The sequence below is a fragment of the Argopecten irradians genome, chromosome 15 (genome assembly GCF_041381155.1).
Source record: "Argopecten irradians isolate NY chromosome 15, Ai_NY, whole genome shotgun sequence".
Taxonomy (NCBI): Eukaryota; Metazoa; Mollusca; class Bivalvia; order Pectinida; family Pectinidae; genus Argopecten; species Argopecten irradians.
In genome coordinates, this window is record NC_091148.1 from 22,061,573 (window position 1) to 22,078,840 (window position 17,268).

Here is a 17,268-nt window from a genome sequence, read left to right on the forward strand (position 1 = left end):
TCGGCATATCACAGTCAATACCAGTAATCAAATTTATCAAAATATGTACATTTGTAGTTGAATATATGTACAAAACATTAGATATGGATATAAAATTTGAGCTTTGTTTTTATTAGTTTAACGTCGTATTAACAGCCAGGGTCATTTTAAGGATGTGCCTGGTTTGTTAGTGGTGGAAAGTCAGAGTACATGGCAACTGTCTCTCATGGGATTCAAACTCTCAACCCAGAGGTAGAGGGCTTGTGGTAATATGCCGGGACATCTTAACCACTCTGTCACCATGGCCCCACAATATAAAAAAAAATCATTATTTCCAACCATGATTAATTGAGGAACCAGGATGCTTGTAAGGCCAAACAAAATTAATACTTGTCTCAGGCCACTTTTTTCAAATTAGATGAGGGGGAGGGCTTTTTTTTTCTTTTATTGTAGAAAAAAAAGACGAGGATTTTCTTTTTTTTTAATTTATAAAACATGAGTTTTAATTTTGAGGAACCAGAAACGTTTGTTGTTGACAAATCATGACAGTTTCCGAGCAGCCGCGAAAAGCACATCAAAGCATTTCGTTAAAAAGATTATTCAGTTATTCAACCACTAAATTTTGAAAATGAACTGTCGCAACCCAATCAAAAGCTCAAATGTTTCTTAGGGATGAAGTCAACCAAAATACATTGCATATTGTGGGAGTAGAGTTTTCATTTAAAACAATACTATTGAATAAATCCAAAAGGATTGGGGCAACAGATATAACCCCTCTCCTAGTGTCATCTTTGATGGTAAATCACATATCTTTGTTTACCACACAGAAGAACAAAAGAATAATTTTAAAACTGTGAAAATACATATCATCAATTTATAATGCTGATTGAGAAATTGTGAAAAAATAAATCATCACAATTGATTGATTTATGAAGAACAAAAATATTCACTATCAAATATTTATAGAAGGATGCATGATTATTTTATCAATAAAAATAATATTTGATTCTACTGAATGAATTAAGTTATATCAAAAATTATTTTCCACTCATGATATTCACATTTAATTGCACTCACAACATTGGAGTAAAACGTCATCATTTCGTTACATGCAAGCTTTCAAACGAAATGATATTTTTCGCTGCATTTGTTGTTGAACAAATGGTGTCTAACAACGCTTTCTAACACGAACCATTGTATAAGAATAGCACCTTTCTATATAAGTAAAAGTTATTTAAAGTCTAACAACCAATAACTCCTCACAACTCCGACAGAGTTATCTCCTCGTCCTTTTGATAATATTGTTCGGAATTATTGCTTGAGGTCTTATAACCCTTTCCCACCTAAAGTCCTGTAACATGTATCTCTCTAGAGTCTTTCCCACCTAAAGTCCTGTAACATGTATCTCTCTAGAGTCGTTCCCACCTAAAGTCCTGTAACCTGTATCTCTCTAGAGTCGTGCTTGGGCTGGAGAACTGGCCTGACCCTCCCTCATAGGCTGAATATACTTGTGGAATGAGTCCAGCACCTATGAAAATGGATTTTTGTTTTAATTCTTAATCTTTAGAAAGGATAAAAACATTATTCTTGAGTAATATCTATATAACTTTATATATTTGTGTCCATTGAATTACAGTTTTAAAAAGGAAGATGAATGAAGAGTTAATTATCATATTAATATAATATTGACAAATATTGGTAATGAATATTAATCTATTCATAAAATGATTATTCTTAACGAAAATATATTGAAACTGAAAACTAATTTAGCAATACATTCCGCAAAATCAATATGAAATGTAAAGAATTTTCTCACATCTTCTATTTTCTTCACTTTTACATGATGAAGAAAAAACTTCTATCGATGCATATGGTTTGTTAGGAATGATTTAATCATTGATAGACTTACATCTTGTTCATTGAGCGGTGATGACTTAGCATACTGGTATAGAGCGTAGTACACATTTCCATCGTATCGTCCCAGGCAGGACTCCAGGACACTATCCGGGAAGTCAAACGCGTCCACCAATGCCACGGCATCGGGTCGTACCTCTGCCAGTAAGGTCATCAGTTTTCTGGTGAGGATATCCACCTGATCACAGCTGAAAAACTGGTCCTAAAACAGAATTAATATTTCTCTAAACCTCGACAGAGATACACACACTTCCGGTGTGGGGAAGATCATGGCAAAGCTTGTTGATGTGATAACAGTAAATACAGTTACCGACAGTAAATACAGCGTGTGTTGGTAGTAGTAGATACAGGTACATCGGAAAATGAAGAGAAAAATATCATTCAACCCATTGAGAACAAAACAAGGTAAATTTCAACCCTTGGGATAAGATTCTAAAGTATTCAAATGCTTGGCAAGTTGAGATGAAAGGAGGTGAAAGATTATATTCGTCTTAAAATACGGTGTAAGCATATACATGTTTAAATGAGGAAAAGGGAAGAAGACTGATAGACATCATTTGTTATATGGATTCCTGTTATTGCACCATTAAATTGTCAAAGGTGGATAAGACTTAAGGGAGTCCTAAAATCAAGGGATAACTGGCATGGCCCTCTGATCCCTCAAATATACTATAAACTATCATTTATGGTACATGTGATATATCTTCTCTAACTGTAATTTTTTTTTCTAACTGTGAATGATCTTAACTGTGAATTATCTTCGCTAATTTTGAAGTATCTTCTCTCAATGTGAATCATATTTTTCTGTGAATGATCTTAACTGTAAATTATCTTTGATATCTGTGACTTTTAATTATCTTCTCTATCTGTGTATTATCTGACTGTTATCTTAACTGTGACTTATCTTCTCTAACTGTGACTTATCTTTTCTAACAGTGAATCATCTTTTTCTGTGAATGATCTTTAACTGTGAATTGTCTTCTTTAACTGTCAATTATCTTCTACTGTCAAGTATCTTCTCTAACTGTGAAGTATCTTCTCTCAATGCGACTCTTCTTCTCTAACTGTGAATCATCTTTTTCTAACTGTGAATGATCTAAACTGTGAATTGTCTTCTCTAACAGTGAATCATCTTTTTCTGTGAATGATCTTAACTGTGAATAATCTTCTCTAACTGAATTATCTTCTCAAACTGTGAATCATTTTCTCTTGATGTGAAGTGTCTTCTCTTACTGTGAATTATCTTTTCTCAAAGTGAGTTAACTTCTCTTACTTTGAATTGTCATTACTGTGAATTATCTTCTTTTACTGGGAATAATTTTCCAACTCTAACTCTTCTTCTTGAATTTACATTCAATTTGCTAAGGTTATGCAGGACATGTAAGTCCTAGAGGACTTGGAGCATCACAAGAAAGTCTATTTGGTATGCAATATCAGTTTAGAAATAATGGCCTAACAGGTTCAAATTGGTCATAGTTATACTTCCAAGCGGCTCTATTTTTTACACATTTATATGATTAATGCTACACTTTAGATTTATGGACCTCCTGTTACATCTAATGACATTAGCAATCATATATGAATGTCAAGGTCATTCATATAAACATGCTGCTAGCTTGTCATTATACCAAGCAAGGGTATGAATGTCAAGGTCATTCATATAAACATGCTGCTAGCTTGTCATTATACCAAGCAAGGGTATGAATGTAGGTATCAATATGTGTTCCTGAGAAGAGGTTACTGAGAAGATCTAAAGGAAAGTTTAGCTTGACAGTCACAGAGAAAAGGTATAAAGGTAACTTGTCCTTTTGGCAATGATAAACACATTGAACAAAAATTTACCTGTAAGAATTCGCCGAGGTTTTCTAGGATCCCGTTGACAGCGTACAGTTTACACAGAGTGGTCAGTACCGCCCCTGTGTTTTTGTCCACCTTGGCCTTAGTAACAGTATTTACAAACACATTGACCACGTACTGGTGACAGTGAGCCTTGGCCGCCCAGATCAACTGTGTAGACGCCATATTGAACGCCTCTGCAGGACTCTGGCCGTCGTTCATGTACCGCTGAATGGCTGCTGCGGCAGCCTTGGTCAGTCTTGCAGCCCTGTGTTGATATGCCTTGACCAAGCAGTCAAATGTGACATCTGCGGTCATGCATGACTTTTTCGTAAGGTCGGTGCTGAGGTATGATACAAGTCCGGGGAGTTTTTCACCCTTTTGGACCTTCATTGCACACTTGGATAGAAATCTGTGAAGCAAATAAGATACCAAATTAATTTTAAAAGCAATCATTAACCTCGACATGAAAGGCAATTAGATATCAAGGGGAGGCAATTCTGTCACTGCTTAGACAATAGGAACTACTCTAATATAACATGTGTAAGAATATGTAAGAACATTTTCCCTGCCAGAAAACCTAATTACACCCTAAGTGTGAATAAAAAATGAACAGTTATCGATATGATGAACAATTATAGCATTAATTTAAGAAATCAAATGCAACCTTTTCTGCATCAAGACAGACAATACACAGCATTGATGGACAAATACCTTTAGAGAGGTTGTGACCTCGTTGGCAACCAGTAATTATGAAAAATAGTTCCTTAGTTTTAAAATGGATGTTCTTGTATCACATCTGAGATCAATATACATTGTACATAGTTCTGATTGCTGCTTTAGATACAGTTTAAGAAGGTTGAGCTCTCCCTGTCCAAGTGACAAACCCACGTTTTGATTCTTTTTTACCCCTACTTTAACGGAACATTATGAAAAAGCAGTCATACAGAAACATTTCCAAAGCACCGCCATCATAGGAACATCGCAATGTGTCAAAATCAATGATGTCGTTGACATTAGATACTGCATGTAATGATGACATTGATGTCATTGTCTAGCCCGTGTGCGCTGTCTTTTCCCTACCCAGGAAAAGACAGTGTTATATTTTCCCTAGCAACCGCGGGATAACCTTGTCACGTATGGGAGAAAATTTAGTGATCATGACAAAAGAGGGCATCAATTTCCCATTGAGTAAGACCAACACTGTTGTCTCCTATCTTAGGGCAGAGTGTTCTTCTACTCTTGTCTTCTATAAATACTACCACGTAAGTTATTTTTGTTTCCCTCACCAAGTTAATGGCGACGTCATGGCACACTCCCCCTACCCCCTCCTAACCCCCTCCCCCCCCTCTGATCTTTACTCTTCTGAGATGTACTGACATTAAGCAGTAACAAATGATCTGCCACCCCTACCTGGCGGTCTGAAGCATCATGACGGTGTTCTCTCCCTCATATGTACAGGATGGTGTTATGTTTGTGTAAATCTTCGGTAATCCACTCGCCAGTGAGTAGCCATGACCACCACATGACATACGACACACTTCAACGCCTGCTGAACAGGTCCAGGAACTGAACGCCTTTAGTCCAGCTGCCAGAGCGTGAAGCTATGACCAAAAAAAAAAAATTTGTATCAAGAAAAATTAACAGACAGGCATTATTAAATCTTATTTTGATGCATAACACATCCAAAAAATACAGTTCCACTTTGTACCTCCAAAATAATCATCAAATACTGTGAAATTTTTAAATGCTTAAGTCCCAATATCCATATCTGTCTGTAGAACTAGTCTGTAGAACTAGAATTATGTCTGTAATGATTCGGCTACAAAGTGTAAACATGGAAGTTTACACAACGGGGAAATCTATGATAATAACATGGAGGGCATTTACCATGGAAATTCCCCTGTGCTTAATATTTTGTGTGTATTTTTATATATGATGTACATGAAACTTTACTACTGCAAGCTGAAAAGAACAAGTCGCAAATATGTCCATGTGTACAAGATAAAAACAATGAAGTGAGTGTGATAGGAGACAGAACTGGACTGTATATGACGTACAACAGTAAATGATCTGTCATTTCATGGAGATGGCATAAAATTTCAAAATATGTATTCATAAGGAAACAAACCCTAGGGTATTTACCACAGGCATCTGTTGAAGATTGCCAGCCTCTATCTCCTTCGAGATCTGTAGGAAACTGGCCTGTACTGCTTGTCCAGCGAAGGTGAAAGCGTAAGCTGAGGCCAACAGGGGGAATAACTTGTATTGTTGTGTCTGGTAGTCCAGGATCTGGGCCTCAGGACCTCTGTGTAAACAGCACAGACATTAAACATCACATGGTGTATAATATCAATATTAACATTTTCAATGCAGCTCAATTATCACAATTATTATGGGAGCGATCACTGAAGAGGCTCTTTAAATGGTTGTGCCATCTTTGATGATAATGAAATGTTTATTCATCATAGGTGCAAAATCTCTTGAAATTTTATCATAAAATTGTTATCGCTGTCCAGTTGGCATTCACACTCCCATCATTGCCAACTGAATGCAGTTCAATTCTTAAATACATGTATATAAATTATTCCCTGTAATTAGAGCCAAGAAAATTATTTTAATGAGAAACAAAAAACCATGAAAAAAGTTATGGACAAACATTACGTTCCTAGCAAAGAAAGAAAAAAACAGACACGAAAATATAAGAAATCCTTGCGTTGATAAAAGAAGAGTTGATGTCTTTCAACATTTAATGATGTACTACCAATTTGATAGATATGGAGGGACGGGCAGAAGGACCAACAGAAGAAGGACAAGCGGTAATTTGAATAGCCCACTATATAGATATCTGATTGTGGATTGAAAAAAAAGGAATTCTCCTTACCCAGGTGATACTTCTGTCTGCCTCCTGACAGCGCTGTATCTGATGGCAATAACACAGGCCTGAGAAAGGGCACGGGCTGTCATGCCGACGATGGAAGCACGGATCATCACCATAGAACCATATGATAATTTGGTGTTCTCTGGCTTTATGTATGTCCCATCCTTCAATACCTACAAAAATCAAGTAAACCTTAAATCTGTGATTAAAACAGAAACTCAATGACCAAACATGGCTTTGTAATATCCCACAAATGCCTTTATCTCCATAGTGATCCACTTTCCTCCTCTGTCCTTTTCAAGGTTATAAACATTATACTGATTCATAGTTTCACTATGGGAGGGGGCACAAAGTCCTAGAAATTGGAAAACTTTACGAAAACCTTGATGGAACTGGCCCTGGAAGTAAATGAATACAAAGGCCTCACTAGGGATCAAAGTATATACATAACAAGGACATAGTCATTCAGATCCCCCGCCAATGGAGATATCAAAGCTGAAGTAAGTTTGATTGTGGAGACTTATGTGTATGAAAAAAAAACAGGAAAAAGGAAGTTGAGCTAAAGAAAGATGGAGTATAATTCAAGTAGAGCGGGGCTGCAATTGTTGAATCAGGTATACAGCCTTGACATTTATATTAGACTATATACACAAAGATGGTTGGAGTTTTGCAAAGTAACATTTACCATTTACCATGATATTTTCAGCAATGTTTCCATGGTAACGGAAAAAGTGCAAAAAATGAAAATCTAAAAATAGCAAAAGGTACTACTAGACCATAAAAAGAATGTGTCTATGAAGTTTCGTGGAAATATCTCTGCTGGTTTTTAAGTTATGCTCCGGAAATGAACCTGCTACAAAAATATGAAATTTTCAGCAATGTTTCTATGGTTACAGAAAAAAGCACAAAAAGTGAAAACCTTAAAATAGCAAAAGGCACTACTAGACCATAAGACCAATGCGTCTATGAAGTTTCGTGGAAATATTTCTTCTGGTTTTAGAGTTGTGCTCCGGAAACGAACCTGGTACAAAAATATGTTATTTTCACCAATGTTTCCATGGTTACGGAAAAAATGGAAAAAATGAAAACCTAAAAATAGCAAAAGGCACTACTAGACCATAAGACCAATGTGTGTATGAAGTTTCGTGGAAATATCTCTTCTGGTTTTAGAGTTATGCTCCGGAAACCATTTGTGCGGACGGACAGACGGACAGACGGGGACGGACGGACGGACTGACGGGGACAGACGACGGACGGACAGACGGAACCCATTTGTATATCCCCTCCCCCAACTTCGTTGGGCGGGAGATAAAAATAGTCCAACACAGAAGTTATTTCAAGTTTCTAGTTTGTTCCTTTCAAAAGTTAAATCTTTTGTGATTAGGTCATGTTTTATAGCTTTTCATACAAGTGACTTTCACTTAAAATAATTTTTTTTTATATTTATGAAGAACAATCTTTAAAGCAAATACACAAAATTTGAGACCAAAGAAGACATACTGGTACAATAAACATGTACCATGTTTTTCAATGGTATTAGACCATTAGAGTTTTTAGATTGATTTAAATAAACAATATTTGAACAGGACCATTCCTGGCTCCGTTCTCTTGAAACAAACTTAAGTGAAAAACTGACTTAGGTCAAAATATTTCACATACGGGTACATAAAGAGAAAAAGATTTCAGTTTTTACAAAAGCCTGCACATTTTTTTTGAGAAATCGGAGCCAGACAAGTTAATGGTCACACTCTGCACCAGTGGAACATGAGATGTATACTTGAAATGTGAAATATTTACAGGAAACAACCACTGACAAAGCATGGTTATAGATTCTCCTGATCGTCCAGGTTGGATGACCTCATAGACTCATACTCAATCATTTCAGGGGCCTGCACCTTTCGCATGTATGAAAATACCCTTTCTTCTTCCTTTAGTAAAATTATGTATTTTGTACAGGTTTTTTTTCTTAATTTGCGAGAAATGAAAATAGGAAAATACAGTACACTTTTACTACAAGAAAGGAAACTTCAAGTGTCCCTAAATTCACCTTAAAATTGTCACTAGATCTAAACAGAATAGCATATATCTACCCACCTTTGAATATCTCATCAACATGTGATCATGAGGAATCCTGAAGTTGTTCAGGCGTAGGAAGCCATTGTCGTTTCCTCTGTATCCAAACTTTGGTCCAATGTCACCCAGTTCTACTCCTAAAAATACAATAAGTTTTACTTTTTACTACATGAAAAGAATATTAAAAGGTTATTACAGGGCATCACCATCAAAATATTATCTTCCCTCGTCCTGAAACTTTTAAACAAATCATTTGTACAGTATTCCGTCTTTGCATATTACAGAGTTAGCTCCCTTGTGGGTAGGTATCAATTGTTACGTCATTATTTTGTGAGCGCAATTAAAACGTATGACGTTGCGCTCCCAAACACATGACGTCACAATCAATACCTACCCGCAAGTGCAGATAACTCTGTAATATGCAAATTCGGAATAAACCTGTCTATAAAACCGCCCCAGTCTTTATAGCTAGATGGTCTCTGTACACAGGTCACATTGTGTTGGAACAGGCAATTCATGACTAAATGAAAATGCTCAGAGCTGGGCCGTTTTTGTTTATTCGGAACTACAGGTTCGACCATTTGTTTAAGTCATAATTTCTGGTATAAATGATGACAGACCTGCAGTTTTTGATACAGGCCTGTGAGGACTTTGTCAAAGCTTGTCTGAAAACAATATGAAATCACCAGATCCGTCTTTAATTCATAAACGAACAACTTGGTCCAACCTGTCAAACTTAAAATCCAAAACGGCCCAGGTTGAACAGGTGGCTGTATACTTATGTTCTTCATTTTACTTTCAAATGTTTTTTATCGCTATAGTTAGTTAAAAAGGATATGGTGATACAGCATTAACACAAACCATTGCCTGGTGAAGATATTTTCTTCAGGAAAAGTTCCTTAATACCCATATAGACACTTACCTGGGAGCGACTGATGCGTGACAAGGTCCCGGAGAGGACACAAAAACATGTGTGGCCCATGACATTTGCCCTGGGTGTATAGCTGGGCCATGAGGACACAGTAGTTGACAGTCTTTCCCACTAAAGGATAAAATAAAATGCCTTCATAAAAATGAATAGACAATTTATATAACAGTGATATAACAAGTATTATTTTTAACAGAAAAATGATCAGAAGACACAGTTATGTCTGATAGAGTCAGGGAAGATTCTGCTTCAAAGAAAACATATTAACTTTTGACATAAATGGCTAAATCCTAAAAATTAATACCTTTTGAATAATTCAAGCAATTCAACATCAATACTTAGATTTCAATATGAAAATAGCTTACCTGAAAAAAAGTCTGAATGTAGACAATATACAAAGATTCTACTGTTGAATAATTGAGAAAATTATATAATATATGTCAATGGTTGTTTCAACACAAACTACAGTGAACCACACTTACAGTTGCCTGGCCAGTACTTGGTGGAGGACAGTGTAGGGGAGTTCATCACAAACTCCTGAGTTTTTTGGTCAAAGGTTGCAGTTGTCTCCAAACCTCTGATAAAGGTGCCTGCCAATAATAGAATGATCATGAATCAATTATTGACGTTATTAGTTAAAGGTCTTTGTGCTGTATGTACTCAATGATACTTTTTCCATGTTTGTAGCAGAAAAAGAAAATTCAAAACCTTTCTCTCAGCACACTTTTGAATAATTCACGTGCTCAATACAAATTTCACAAAAACTTAGCTTCATGCAAGTTTGACAAATATTTTATGTCAATTATGAGGAGAATGAAACCTCCTTAACTATCAGAATGGCTGGATTCTGTTCATAATCAAATCAATTCCCTGATATTTCTATCTGAATTTTGAGTTTTCTAAGAATCAGTGTCAATAAGTTTGAGTATTAATTGCTTAGATATTCCATCTTTGAATATTACAGATTATTATGTGCATACCATCCCTTGCGGATAGGTATCGATTGTTACGTCATTATTTTGTGAGGGCAATTCATGTCGTTTTCTCCGAAAAGCATGATGTTACCATCGCAAACACATGATGTCACAATCAATACCTACCAGCAAGGGCAGATAACTCTGTAATATGAAAATACAGAATAATGACATTTTAATAGACCAGCTACATAATGAGACTATACCGTGTCCAAGCTCTGTCTGCACGTATGTCCCTATGATTTTCATCCCCTTTGCCAGTGGGAGAAACTTCTCCTTCTGCTCCGGTGTGCCATGTTTTTCGATGGTTGGAATGACCATACCGAAGTGCAAACCCATAGGGTTATTCTCATTTGGTAACATAGCTCTGTCAATAAGAAACATGTATTGTGAGATATCATTATGATCTAGGTACATGAACAGAAAGTCAATTTGATGTGAGATATACTATTATAGGTTGAATACTTAAACTCATTCAATCCCTGAAATTTTATAATGAACTGCTCCAGTTTTAGACATCAAATAAGTATTCAGGGGTGAATGAAATAAACTGAGACTCAGAAAGTGTATGATACATGTCATTGTGGTATTTGTGTATTACTGACAAAACTAATAAAAGTATATATGTTTTATTTTAGTCTTTTTCTTTATACTCATTATCTAAGGTTCAATTTTATGTACTTAAGCATCATTTTAAATATCTTTTGGGGTTATGAAGTCATAGAACAGAACAACATTCTTCATAGATGCGATGTGTCTATGAAAAAGAATATCTGTCCGTTTTTTGTCTATGACTTCATAACTCCAAAAGTATAATGAGAATAATGCTTCTAATTTAATTCAGATAACTCAATCAGGTACTAATTAGTCATACATTTCCGTGATTTTACTTACTTTTACAATAAAACAAATTGAGTTGTGACACATTAATATTTTATCCAATAATTCAGTTTGGCCAATGACTGTGGTGCTTTTAAAACTCCCCCCGAAAACGCTCTGACGTCATAATATGAGACATACAATTCTTTTGGTCTATGGAAAAATAACCTCAAAGATCTAACCAATAGAAATGATTGTAGCATATGAAATTAAATTATATGTATTCCTGTATATAGTCTGGTAATTGATAGCTTAATAAGCAAAATGGTTTATGACAGAGATACACAAAATCTCAGTGCTATGATCACCATCTAAATAGTAAGTTCAAGACAAAGTACAAACTTCTGATTGAGGAACTATCCTATCATACAAGACAATGTACAAACTTCTGATTGAGGAACTATCCTATCATACAAGACAGTGTACAAACTTCTGATTGAGGAACTATCCTATCATACAAGACAATGTACAAACTTCTGATTGAGGAACTATCCTATCATACAAGACAATGTACAAACTTCTGATTGAGGAACTATCCTATCATACAAGACAATGTACAAACTTCTGATTGAGGAACTATCCTATCATACAAGACAATGTACAAACTTCTGATTGAGGAACTAACCTATCATACAAGACAATGTACAAACTTCTGATTGAGGAACTATCCTATCATACAAGACAATGTACAAACTTCTGATTGAGGAACTATCCTATCATACAAGACAATGTACAAACTTCTGATTGAGGAACTATCTATCATACAAGACAATGTACAAACTTCTGATTGAGGAACTATCCTATCATACAAGACAATGTACAAACTTCTGATTGAGGAACTATCCTATCATACAAGACAATGTACAAACTTCTGATTGAGGAACTATCCTATCATACAAGACAATGTACAAACTTCTGATTGAGGAACTATCCTATCATACAAGACAATGTACAAACTTCTGATTGAGGAACTATCCTATCATACAAGACAATGTACAAACTTCTGATTGAGGAACTAACCTATCATACCACAATGTACAAACTTCTGATTGAGGAACTATCCTATCATACAAGACAATGTACAAACTTCTGATTGAGGAACTATCCTATCATACAAGACAATGTACAAACTTCTGATTGAGGAACTATCCTATCATACAAGACAATGTACAAACTTCTGATTGAGGAACTATCCTATCATACAAGACAATGTACAAACTTCTGATTGAGGAACTATCCTATCATACAAGACAATGTACAAACTTCTGATTGAGGAACTATCCTATCATACAAGACAATGTACAAACTTCTGATTGAGGAACTATCCTATCATACCACAATGTACAAACTTCTGATTGAGGAACTATCCTATCATACAAGACAATGTACAAACTTCTGATTGAGGAACTATCCTATCATACAAGACAATGTACAAACTTCTGATTGAGGAACTATCCTATCATACAAGACAATGTACAAACTTCTGATTGAGGAACTATCCTATCATACAAGACAATGTACAAACTTCTGATTGAGGAACTAACCTATCATACCACAATGTACAAACTTCTGATTGAGGAACTATCCTATCATACAAGACAATGTACAAACTTCTGATTGAGGAACTATCCTATCATACAAGACAATGTACAAACTTCTGATTGAGGAACTATCCTATCATACAAGACAATGTACAAACTTCTGATTGAGGAACTATCCTATCATACAAACAATGTACAAACTTCTGATTGAGGAACTATCCTATCATACAAGACAATGTACAAACTTCTGATTGAGGAACTAACCTATCATACAAGACAATGTACAAACTTCTGATTGAGGAACTATCCTATCATACCACAATGTATCTACAAGCTCAATCATACAAGACAATGTACAAACTTCTGATTGAGGAACTAACCTATCATACCACAATGTACAAACTTCTGATTGAGGAACTAACCTATCATACAAGACAATGTACAAACTTCTGATTGAGGAACTATCCTATCATACAAGACAATGTACAAACTTCTGATTGAGGAACTATCCTATCATACAATACAAGACAATGTACAAACTTCTGATTGAGGAACTATCCTATCATACAAGACAATGTACAAACTTCTGATTGAGGAACTAATCCTATCATAAACAAGACAATGTACAAACTTCTGATTGAGGAACTATCCTATCATACAAGACAATGTACAAACTTCTGATTGAGGAACTAACCTATCATACAGGACAATCTATCAAAATCTGACAAATTCTGATTGAGGAACTAACCTATCATACTACAATGTATCTACAAGCTCAATAATGCTATCTCAGGCATCAGAATACTACACGTATTAGACATTTATTTCCGTGGCTAAAAATTTTCGTGGGTTGGACTTCAAACATTTGATTTTACCAGTTTAATTTTTGCTATTTTTGCTATAATGGTATATAATACTTCAACTATTTTACAATTTTTTTGTAACCATAGCAATATACCAACCACCAACTCACCCACCCCACCCCTCTTTATAGGGCTAATAGAGAGCTCCTGTTGTCATCCGACATCCACCTGTCAAAATGTCTGAGATCGGCATCAGGACAAGAGAGACGAATGAATGGTAATGACAACCAAACTTACTCATTAAAGTAAAACTTATCAACTTCATCAGTCATACTAAGTTCTTTCTGGCGTTTCAGAATGTGGTTGGCTTTATTGAGGGAGAGTTCATATTCTTCCTGTCGAGTCCTGAATGCCCATGGCTTACTGTTCTTTATACAGTCCTCCTGCTGGGCGATATTCTCTATAAAATAACAAAAAAGCTTTGGTGAATTTTCAACATCTATGAAGCATGCAGTTGATGTTTCTTAGGAGGGGAATAAACTGATAACAGATGTAATAGGAGAGGAGAAAATGCTGTGGCCAGGCCAGGATTTGAACCCCAGACCTCAGAACACTAGCCGGATGCTCTACCAAGTGAGTTACCTGGTCTCCGATAATTGACCATCAGGCTACATTCCTCCGTCCTTTTTAAAAGTCTCTGGCCTCTAAGACACACACAAACTGTTATACCATCAACATATGTATTTTGTTGAGCACTAAATTTGTAAAAGCTCAAGGTGAGGAGAAAATGTAGCGGCCAGACCAGGATTTTAACCCCAGCCCTTCGAACATCATCCTCAATACTCATGGGGGTTTCTATCACTGACAATATATACATCCCTGCACCATCTCATAGTAAAACTGGAGGCAACAAAAGACACAAGTTATTTGATCTTTTGATGTTTATCAACGGAAATTCATAATGGTACACTTTGATTGACTGTGTTGCTCTGATTTGGGTGTTACTCACTCTGTTTTCTCCAACCAAAGCCTTTGAAGGCCTGAGATTGGCCAGGGTTTTTTTCTCCTGAGCTACCTCTAGTCTAACTCTGAGATTGTCCAGGGGTGTATATAATGTCAGTGATAGTAACCCCTGAGTATTGATGATGTCCGATAAATAGCAGGAATTCTACTGATTGAGCTTCCTGGTCGCTGATGATCGACCCAGTCAGATAAAGCTACACAGATAAAAAGTCTACCTGTAGTATATATATATATATTACCATTATCCTAAAAAGGGCGCAGGGCGCGGGTAACTGCCAATGGGGGACCCTTATTAAGTCCAATATTTCTAAAGCTTTTTGAAAGAGACTATAGCCCAAAAGCTTCCAGCTAGACAGTTGTCACTTCAAACAGAACTGCCACAAACTTTATCTGAAAGCAGCAATCTAACAGTGATTATGGATGATATGGCTGACGACTACTACAACTGTGCCAGTCCAGGTCATTGACATTCAAATTATCTAATATCGGATATATATGTGGCTGTTATTTTATTCTGTAAATTGATAGGAAATAAAATTCTAAAGAAAGGTTAGTGTGTTGTTTATAAAAAAAAAAAATGATACAAGATAGCCGGACAATGCAGCATTTTATTCTTTTTAAGAAAAAAGGGCAGGGGCGCCCTTATTACAGCAGACATCCTCTTTAGGTAAATACAGTATATTGTATCTGTAACATTGCTTTTTTTATTATTAGGTTCAGTGTCCAGTCTGCGACTTTAAACACTAGTCCGATGCCCATGACCAGTAATTTTTACGGCTGGACTAGTACCAATTGTAATGAACTAGTCCGATTGGACTAGTGGCTCACTAGTCCACTAAACCTGCTTATATTATAAGGCTTATTTTTTTTTTTTTATTTTTTTTTTTTGTGTCTTATATATCAGGAAAAACATAAATAAAAAAGCTTAATAATATAGCCAGGTTTACAATATTATTGGTAGACTATTGGCTCACCATCCGCTTAAAATCAGTAAATACACTATATCTACAATAGCGTCTGTCAATTTTGTTTTTTAACACATTTTGAGTGCATTCTGTATGCGATCAATTTTATGCAGATGTATCATTTTGTAAGATTTTGCGTTTACTAACACATCCAGACTTTAATTTTGGTCAAAAACTTATGCATGACTGGAGTGCTGAAGAAAAACGAGTGTATATTTAATTTGGGCTCTAGTGATTAAATAGTTGGACTAGTAAAATTTTGAGGTTTACTTGTCCACATGCATATGACTAGCAGCGAAAAAAATTAATGTCACAGACTGAGTGTAGACTATATTTTTGACCCTGATGTAGAGACTGATATGCACTACTTGGTTGCAGGCTAAATAAAAAGAAAATGAACTTCATGTGATACTGCATGGTCAACCTACTGTGTAAAGATGCTTCACCGCTGACGAATGGTATATTTTCACTATCAAAAACAGAAACAGACGATTTAGTATTTTTCTTCAGTTACAAAAGTTACTTACTTTACACCATTACCACCGTTGAAAAGTTTGATCTTCTAATTTTACTTCAAGTATAAAATATGAAGAATAATAAATTGCATCCCGAAAAAAAATCTGTGGCACTATATCCTATATGGTCTTTGGAATGATGTACTGATGGCGCATGCACCAAAGGAAAACAAATTAATTTTTTGTGTGTTTTTTTTTGGTGTTAATTAGACATATATATATACACGATTAAACACCAATTATTGTTGAAATAATCATTTATGCTCTGTTGGAGCATCTTTAAAAGTAATGTATGCTTCTCCTAAACATTGCTTACAGTACATGTATTGATTTACATACTACATGTAGAAGTTATTTAGAAAAAATCCTAATCGAATATTGATTGTATTAAGATGGGTAGACCCTTTCTATACGGATATAAATGCAGTTAAATGATCAATCACAGAGTCACAACTTGGAGATTAATTCAATAAGTTGACAATGTTTTTAAAACTAAAGACTAACACATAACGATTATATTACATTTGCATTTAGTGTATGCCTAGTACATAAAAACCAAGGCCCAGTAAACAAACTGTCGGTGTATCGAAATGGGTACAGATTTGGTGTATGTAGTTTATTTTTATCACCAGTGGTGTCCTAGATATTGACACGTTTGTTGTGAAACTTGTAATCGAGGCCAAATGAACGGACGTGACACTTGGGATGTTATTAAACTTACGTATATATCGCTTTCTCTTCACTCTCTCTGTTCCATGGTATATGTAGTTCGTTAGATTCTCCACGTGGAAGCTGGCATTTCGACGTTCTTTGGCTAGATCGGGGTTCATAGCCATTTTTTGTATACTGGCAGACGCCATTTCCCGTCAGTAAACTTGATCGCGATCTGTTCTGTTATCACCACGTAAAGTCCAAAGGTATTCCGGATATCGCTCTTTTTATCTCGCTACACAAAAG

General features: G+C 35.7%; 1 protein-coding gene across 2 annotated transcripts; it reads right to left on the bottom strand.

The window, feature by feature from the left end:
- Nucleotides 1-661: 661 nt before the first annotated feature.
- Nucleotides 662-17,224, bottom strand: LOC138309823 (peroxisomal acyl-coenzyme A oxidase 1-like). 2 transcript variants are annotated; one of them, XR_011206332.1, is made up of 13 exons: nucleotides 17,033-17,224; nucleotides 14,106-14,268; nucleotides 10,792-10,952; nucleotides 10,094-10,201; nucleotides 9,606-9,725; nucleotides 8,705-8,820; nucleotides 6,614-6,783; nucleotides 5,875-6,037; nucleotides 5,143-5,333; nucleotides 3,736-4,141; nucleotides 1,889-2,095; nucleotides 1,364-1,507; nucleotides 662-1,322 (listed from the first exon to the last, which is right to left on the bottom strand). XR_011206332.1 is itself a non-coding variant. In XM_069251052.1 (12 exons), the coding sequence occupies exons 1-12, from the start codon at nucleotides 17,169-17,171 to the stop codon at nucleotides 1,430-1,432; spliced, it is 2,022 nt and encodes a 673-aa protein (XP_069107153.1). In that variant the 5' UTR covers nucleotides 17,172-17,224; the 3' UTR covers nucleotides 662-1,429. The 2 variants fall into 2 exon arrangements, 1 of the variants encoding a protein (XP_069107153.1); XM_069251052.1 differs by having other exon boundaries at nucleotides 662-1,507.
- Nucleotides 17,225-17,268: the final 44 nt, after the last annotated feature.